General features: G+C 56.4%; 1 protein-coding gene and 1 long non-coding RNA gene across 6 annotated transcripts in view; one reads left to right on the forward strand and one right to left on the reverse strand.

Annotated features, from left to right (window-relative positions):
• The first annotated feature begins 1,324 nt into the window (after positions 1-1,324).
• LOC108526838 (uncharacterized) lies at positions 1,325-7,938 on the forward strand. The gene is made up of 4 exons (XR_001884615.1): positions 1,325-2,409; positions 3,883-4,004; positions 5,437-5,652; positions 7,544-7,938. It is a non-coding gene; the product is annotated as an uncharacterized LOC108526838 (long non-coding RNA).
• Positions 2,626-8,091, reverse strand: part of THBS3 (thrombospondin 3) — a 15,059-nt gene continuing 9,593 nt past the window's right edge. For all 5 annotated transcript variants that reach the window (XM_017867792.1, XM_017867794.1, XM_017867793.1 and 2 more), the window contains 10 exons: positions 7,823-7,982; positions 7,367-7,485; positions 7,178-7,230; positions 5,443-5,636; positions 5,075-5,253; positions 4,913-4,961; positions 4,497-4,693; positions 4,076-4,248; positions 3,019-3,158; positions 2,626-2,934 (listed from right to left, as the gene is read on the reverse strand). In XM_017867792.1, the coding sequence (XP_017723281.1) occupies positions 2,876-2,934; positions 3,019-3,158; positions 4,076-4,248; positions 4,497-4,693; positions 4,913-4,961; positions 5,075-5,253; positions 5,443-5,636; positions 7,178-7,230; positions 7,367-7,485; positions 7,823-7,982 (1,323 nt within the window). In that variant the 3' untranslated portion in view covers positions 2,626-2,875. The remainder of the gene's footprint in view (positions 2,935-3,018; positions 3,159-4,075; positions 4,249-4,496; positions 4,694-4,912; positions 4,962-5,074; positions 5,254-5,442; positions 5,637-7,177; positions 7,231-7,366; positions 7,486-7,822; positions 7,983-8,091) is intronic.

Genomic DNA, 8,091 nt, shown 5'->3' on the forward strand with positions numbered 1-8,091 from the left:
TGGAGCAGGTGACAGGTGACAAAACCCCGCCCCCCCTTCCCTACGTCCTACCTGTTCCTCCTCCTCCCCAACCATTCCTGGGTAGGCTACAAGGGCTCTAATCGCTCAACCCCCTGACTACCCATTTGTTCTCCAGCTGGCCTCCCCCTTTCACCAACCACTCCCTGGCTCCAGGGTGGAGTGGGGAGGGGCAGTCTGGAACCTGGGGCCCCTTGGCTCTAGTTTTAGCCCCAGGGCAACAACTAAGGTGGGAATGGGGAACAAAGCCTGCTAGGTCGAGGTTCTGTACAGCAAGGCCAGGAAGCCCACCCCTAGGTCTCCCACTCCACTTCCCCGCTCTCCTTGGGTCCACTGAAGCAGAGCAGGGCTGAGAAATAAGAGGGCTGGATAATGAGTGGACTAGGTGCTAGTTTTGGGCTCCCTGCCCCCACCACTTCCCGGAATAGCCCCACCCTTCTAACCGCTCCCTGTCCCGTTCCAAACGCAGTTCTACCCTGAAACCCACAGTCCCCGCCCCAGCCGGACTTTCCAGCAGCCTAGGTTCCCTCCTTGGCATTCTCCTGAGAAGGGAGTGGGGGAAGAAATTTCCACTTAAGGGAGGAAACCTGGTCTCCGATGAACCAACCCTAGGGTCCTTCCTTGCCACTGTCCACCACTGGCCAGGAGCTCCTCCCGCCCTCTAGTGGTCACCAGGAGCCTTGCGAGGCTGGACCGCGCCGGCTGAGGGGCCTTTCTGACCTGGCGGAGAGGAGTAAGGGCAGTGCTGCCTAAGTTGGGCAGCGAGAGCCCGCGAGAGGGAGGTAGGGCCCGGGAGAGAAGGGTCACTGCCGTGGCCAGGGAGGGAGGAACGCACAGCATGGTGGACTCCTGGGAGCTTCAGGAGGGGGCACTCCGGGACGCGTGGTGGTGGCGTCTGGAGGAAATGGAGCTAAGCGGGTGGGGTCCTGAGGTATGTGGAAGGGGCACTGAGATATGTGGGAGAGGACATTGGAACGTGGGCAGGGGAGTTGGACACGTTCTGTGTGGGCCGTTATGTACTTAAGAGGCAGATCGGGCCGGGCGCGGTGGCTCACGCCCGTAATCCCAGCAATTTAAAAGGGCGAAGCAGGTGGATCACGAGGTCAGGAGTTCAAGACCAGCCTGGCCAAGTTGATGAAACCCCTGTCTCTACTAAAAAATACAAAAATTAGCTGAGCGTGGTGGCGGGCGCTGTAATCCCAGCTACTCAGGAGGCTGAGGCAGGAGAATCGCCTGAACTCAGGAGGCAGAGGTTGCTCTGAGCCGAGATCGCAACATTGCACTCCAGCCTGGGAGACAGAGCAAGACTCCGTCTCAAAAAGGTGGGGGAGGGCAGAGAGTAGTTGGGGTGACAGAATGGGATTTAGGGACAAAACTATCCTTTGGGGAGCAGAGTGGTATTGGGGACAGGTAGGCACGTAGTGGGAGGCAAAAGCACACGTAAGGTGCGTAATGCGCAAGAGCCGAGAGGTGTGTGCGGCAGCAGTGCACCAGGGGAGGAAGCTATCCCGGGCCGCGGCAGCACGTGGAACTTGGGTCCCGCAGTCGCAGGCTGCGCTCTAGGCCAACGGAAGCAGTTCCGCCTGTATTCGGAAAACAGTTCTCAGCCCCAAAGACACAGGTTGGAAAGCACTTTAAAAACACTTCGGCGAGGCACGGGATTGGAGAGCATCGGATCAGCAGACGAGAGACCACCGCTCCCACCCGCGCGCCGCTCGGTACCCGAGGCGCAGCTTTGTGCGCGGCGAGACCCCGGGGCGGGCGTTGGGCGGGCTGGGGGCGTCTGACGTCAGCGCGCCCGGGAACGCGGGCCGGGGAGGCGGGGAGCCCCCCACTCGCAGGCCGGAGAAAACCAGAGTAGCTAGGTGGGCGGCCCCAAACCTCAACTCCCGGCATTGCCAGGCAACAGCCATTCAGTTCGGTTGCTGGGACACGCGTCACCATGGCGACGGCTCCGCGCCCGGCAGTCTGAGTACTTAAAGAGCAAGCGCGCTCAACGCCCGGGCGTCGGAAAGCGGCCTTCCGGGACTCCGCAAACTCCCGTTCTTCTACCCCCTCCCCTTTACCATTCCCTTTGCCTTCTGGGCGCCAAGTCTCTCTGGCCTCCAAGGTGAACCCAATTCCCAACTCCCCAGCGCGCCCCGGGTTCCCGGGTCGGGCCGGCTTCAGGCGGTGGGGAGCGGGATCCTGGGATCCCGGGTCCCGGGCCCCGGGCGGGCGGGAGGGACGGGACGCGGTGCAGTGTTGTTCTTTCCCCCGCCAATATTGCACTCGTCCCGGCCTCCGGCCCCCCCGGCCTCCCCCCTACCCCTAGCGGGGCAGCCCCCGCCCTCCTGGCTCTCCATCCCGGCGGATCTTTGATAGACTGGAGTGTCGCCGCTGCCACCGTGAGTAAGTGGGGCTGGGAGGACTTCGGGCATCCTCCGACAGGCACCCTATCCTTCACTTAACTCCATCCAGCACCTCCCCCACCCGCACCCCCCAAATCAGCCAAACTTCCCCTAGATCCCTAACTTCCCCCCTCCCAAGCTTTCTCTTCTACTCCCCGATTCCTTCCACTTCCCCACCCTATCTCGGAAAATTCCTAAAATAAGCAGTTGCACTGGCTTAGAAAACAACCAGAACTTTATGGCAATGTGCTGTCATCTTTCCTGGGGTTAGTGCCTGAGTAATACCCCTTGAAAACTCATCCCCTGAACAGTGGGGCAACCACCCCTCTGGAACTGAACTCCTTTTGGGTGCCAGAGAAGGGTCTGTGGTTGGCTGAGGGGCTGTAGCTTAGACCTCAGGGTCTCCAGGGTGGACCCCAAGGCCAAAGGGTCTAAAATTCTGAATTCTGAATCCGGTGGCCTCCTTCTCACACCCTTCCCTGGAGCAGCTGCCTCCGGAATGGCTCAAAGTCCTCAGGCACTGTGTCTGAAGGGGAAATAAGTCAAGTCAGAGGATGTGGCTCTCCCGCAAGGCATGAAGGATCAGGTTGATCTCAATCAGTCACCTCACCATTGCATCGATACTGGAGATTGGACCAAATGATGTTTTCTTGAGAAAAGCAGAATACACCAAGACGCCCCCCTCGCATGGATGTGTCAATGATCACCCCAGAATCTGCCACAAGCTGGGGTCCCTCATAGAGCTTCACCCTGTCCAGGATTCCAGGATAGGAGTGTCCATTGGTGCTAGGGTGCCAGTGGGCACTCTGCCACCATGCCTGGGGCCCTGCTTTTCCCCAGCCCCCCTTGAGCTCACCAGGCCTGAGAGAGAAGGGAGGGAGGGAAAGGGAGGCAGAAAGGAGAGGGAAGGGGGGTGCTTTTCTCAGGCCTGGGGCCCCAGCTCTTTGTCCAGCTCCTTTTGCATCTCAAAGCACCAGCCGCATTCCAAGCGAGGATTGGGTTGCCATGACGATAAGCACAATGGGCTGGGGGGTGAAGTCACCCGCTTCCCAGGCTCTAGTCTACCCCCTTTTATCCCCTGTCCTGGCACCCCACAGCCCCAGGCACCTTAAAGGGGAACTAACCCAGGTTCCTGGATTCTGGGCTCTTGGCCACGGAAAGTCCAGCCTCTAAGCAGACCCATTTCCCCTCCCTTCCTGTTCATCCCCACCAACTGGGGCTACTTGTTGGAGAGGAATGCAAAGTTGTGAACAAAGTGCTGAACCGAGGCCTGTGAAGTCAGGGCCTTGGTTTTCTCTTCTGTAAATGATGATCCCTTCCAGGTCAGATGATCTTTAATCCAGGTTGATAAGACAGATTCCAGGCCATACCAACTAAGGGACCAGATGTGATGTGCCCCTCCACAGATTGGCCTGGGTTTGGAGGCTTCTGGAGAACTGTAAAGGGCATCTAACCCAATGCCCTCATTTTACAGAGGGGAAAATAGGTCATGGAGGAGGAGTGACTTCACCAACATCACTCATAGGTGCTTGTGTCCGTGGTGAGAAGGGAGATGAAGAGAAGTGGCTGCAGTCCCCACCCATGGAGAGGTCACTGGTGAGTCCCATCTAAAGAGGAAGTACAGGCCCAGCCTGAGTCCCACAGGTGGGCTCAGCCCCTCTCCTTACCGAATGTAGCCAACTTGCGGCCGGTGCAGAAGCTGCCAGCGATAGGAGGTCTTGTCCCGCCAGCCCACATTTCGTGGGTCCGTCCACAGTAGTCGTACCTGATCGGGGGTGTGGCCAGTATGCCACAGGGCATTTCGGAGGTGCTCACCTGGGCCAGACACTGATGTCACTGCCTGGGAGACATTGGCAAAGACAGTGGGTCAACTGCAGAACTGGAGTGAGGGGAGACAACAGGTCGGTAAGTGCAGGTGAGAAAGGGAGTCAAGGCAGTCATGAAAATGCCCTGGGGCCCCAGAGAGCTGGCTCCAAGCCAGATGTCTGGGTAAGAGGGTTCCCAGTCAAGCAGTGGGGGAGGCCCTGGGGCTGCAGAGGAGAGCTTTGGGAAAGGGCCCTGGGTTGGGGAATCTGAGCAGTTGGGGACCTTGAGCTGCAGCCCAGGCTGGGCAACCGCCCGAAAGGGTGTAGCCTGCCAGTAGGTCTGCTCCGTCTGCTTCCACATGACTACGTAGAAGCGGCCACTGTCTTGATAACTGAAGAGAAAGCCTGCGTAGTCATCGTCAGTCACTGTGTTCACATGGAAGGTGCCTTCAAAGTCCACACCATTGAAGGCCGTGTATCCTGGGGTGGGGGTGGGATAAAGGTCAGGGGCAGCAAAGCTACTAGTGGCCCATCGTGGGGTGAAGTTGGGAAAGGATGCCTGCTATGTGTGTGGCCAGCTTGTGCCACTGCCTTCTCTCTCACCACTTTGCCCATTCTCCCTGTTGGTTTCCTCCCCTACCCTCTGCCCCATAGGATTCCTCCATTTGGAAGTGATTGAACTATATATCCCTTACATACCAACTGCCAAGCCAGGGTCACTGTTCATGGTCTGAACGATTTCCATGCCCTGGGGTTTATAGTAAAGAAAAAGCTGTGATGCAGGTGTGCTATCCCTCCCAGGCCCCCCCCGCCCCAGTAGCCCTGTCTGATAGCACCTGCCCAGCCCACTGCCCCGAGTACCTGGTTGAGCACAACCCAGTTTGGGTCAATCTGAGCATCACCCTCAGGATCCAGGACGACGGTCTGATAGGCCCGAAAATCCGTAAGCGTTACCTCTGCACTTTCGGGACACACATCCAGGGGGTCGACCACAGCATCATTGTCAAAGTCATCCTCGCACACATCACCAACGCCATTGCCTGGGCAGAGTGAGGCTGGGTGCTCAGGAAGGCCCTGGCCACTGCCATTAGGCAATAATACCACCTGTTGGGCCTTGCATTCCTGACTTCTTTCCCCACCTTGCCGTTGCTCACTTCCCAACGGGGCTTGCTGCCTCCAGCTGGGCAAAGGCAACACCAGTCTAACGCGCTCTGGGTCCCCAGGCTTACCATCTGAGTCCTTCTGATTGGGATTGGGTACCAGGCGGCAGTTATCAGGACCAGGAGGCACGTAATCTGGGATGCCATCATTGTCATCATCCCCATCACACTCATCTCCAAGTCCATCGTTGTCTGAGTCCAGCTGGGAGCTATTTGGCAGCTGTGGGCAGTTGTCCTTGGTGTCCTGATGCCCATCCCCATCACTAATCAGAAGAACAGGTACGAAATAAAGGCTTTAAAGGTACTCCTTGTCCTTCCCCTTGCTTCTGCCTGGGAGCCTCTGGAGTCTACTCTCCATATAATCGACCTCTGGCAGTCAGTTTTGTGAGGTGAAGGTCCGGCAGTAGGAATGGAGGGATGACTATAAGAATGACTTCCCGCTCAATAGCGATAGAGCATGAAAGCTAAATCATAGAAGGAATTTAGAATATACTATGGCCCGGGCACAGTAGCTCACACCTGTATTCCCGGGACTTTGGGAAGCCAAGGTGGGCAGATGACCTGACGTCAGGAGTTCAAGACCAGCCTGGCCAACACAACGAAACCCTGTCTCTACTAAAAAAAAATTAGCCGAGCTTGGTAGCACGCGCCTGTAATCCCAGCTACTCAGGAGGCTGAGGCAGGGAAATCGCTTGAACCCTGGAGGCGGAGGTTGCAGTGAGCCGATACCACATCACTGCACTCCAGCTTGGGTGGCAGAGTGAGACTCCATCTCAAAAAAAAATAGGAGGCCGGAGGCCGGGCGCGGTGGCTCAAGCCTGTAATCCCAGCACTTTGGGAGGCTGAGACGGGTGGATCACGAGGTCAGGAGATCGAGACCCTCCTGGCTAACACGGTGAAACCCCATCTCTAAAAAATACAAAAAAAAAAAGCTAGCCGGGCGAGGTGGCGGGCGCCTGTAGTCCCAGCTACTCGGAGGCTGAGGCAGGAGAATGGCGTAAACCCGGGAGGCGGAGCTTGCAGTGAGCTGAGAACCAGCCACTGCACTCCAGCCCGGGCAACAGAGCGAGACTCCGTCTCAAAAAAAAAAAAAAAAAATAGGAGGCCAGGTGCAGTGGCTCACACCTGTAATCCCAGCACTTTGGGAGGCTGAGGTGGACGGATCACGAGGTCACGAGATCGAGACCATTCTGGTTAACATGGTGAAACCCCATCTCTACTAAAAACACAAAAAATTAGCCAGGTGTGGTAGTGGCCATCTGCAGTCCCAGCTACTCGGGAGGCTGAGGCAGGAGAATGGCGTGAACCCAGGAGGCAGAGCTTGCAGTGAGCCGAGATCGTGCCACTGCACTCCAGTCTGGGCAGCAGCGCGAGACTCCGTCTCAAAAAAAAAAAAGGATATACTAGAGGAAAGTAAAATATCCCCTATAAGAACTTGCATGTTGCCAGGCACAGTGGCTCACACCTGTAATCACAGCACTTTGGGAGGCAGAGGCTGGTGGATCACCTGAGGTCAGGAGTTCGAGACCAGCCTGGCCAATATGGTGAAACCCTGTCTCTACTAAAAATACAAGAATTAGCCAGGCTTGGTAGCACACGCCTGTAATCCCAGCTACTCGGGGAGGTTGAGGCAGGAGAATCACTTGACCCTGGGAAGCAGAGGTTGCAGTGAGCCAAGATCGTGCCACTGTACTCTAGTCTGGGTGCCACTGTACTCTAGTCTGGGTGACAGAGCAAGACTCCGTCTCAAAAACAAAAAACAACAAAAAAAGAAATACCTTGCATCTCTTGATCAAGACCTTACCTATCTTCATTGGTATCACAGACATCCCCCACCAAGTCGCTGTCTGCATCTGTCTGAGAGAGAGGGACCTGTTCTCACCATCTCCTCTTTATAACTCTGAAGAGGGTGATCTGACCACTTCCCATCCAAAGGGCTGGGGCTTCATCCATCAGTACTCTCATCCCTCCCGTCCTTACCATCCCCCTGTACCTGGGTAGGATTGCTCATTTCAGGACAGCTGTCGCAAGCATCTCCCACCCCGTCCTCATCCCTGTCTGTCTGTAGTGGGTTGGGGACTTTAGGGCAATTGTCCAATCCATTGGGGATGCCTAGAAGACATGGGTAGCACAAGGTTGTTACTAGAACACGCCATACTCTCTCTCCTAGGTTGGCGAAAGTCCCGAACTTTGTCTCCCCACCTAGAGGACAACTGGTCAGGAAATCTGCCTGTTTCTTGTCTCACCCTCTAGTCCACACTCTGCCCAACGCTACGCCCTACCTCACATTCCCATTGACATCTGCTGCAGGTAATCTCTCCTCACCCAGGCCAGCGTCCACAAGCCTGCCTCCCCAGTTCACAGAGACTTCCTAGCTTCCTTTCGTCATCCCTACCTGATCCAAATTCTTACAGGTCCCCCAGCCACCCCTTCAGCCCCAGGCCTGCACCATCCCCATCCACGTCGTTGTCACAGGCATCTCCTTCCCCATTGCCATCTGTGTCCTTCTGGTCATTGTTGGGAACGTTGGGGCAATTGTCACAGGCATCACCAAATGAATCTGTATCTGAGTTCTGTTGGTCTTTGTTGGGGAACAGCCGGCAGTTGTCCTGGGCAGAGGGGTGGGAGGGTAAAGGTCAGGTCTCCCCTAAATCACTTGTCATCTTGCACCTACCTTGTCACTGTATCCTTTTCTTTTTTTTTTTTTTTTTTTTTTTT

This window comes from Rhinopithecus bieti, unplaced genomic scaffold (assembly GCF_001698545.2).
Source record: "Rhinopithecus bieti isolate Rb0 unplaced genomic scaffold, ASM169854v2 scaffold_4129, whole genome shotgun sequence".
Classification (NCBI taxonomy): domain Eukaryota; kingdom Metazoa; phylum Chordata; class Mammalia; order Primates; family Cercopithecidae; genus Rhinopithecus; species Rhinopithecus bieti.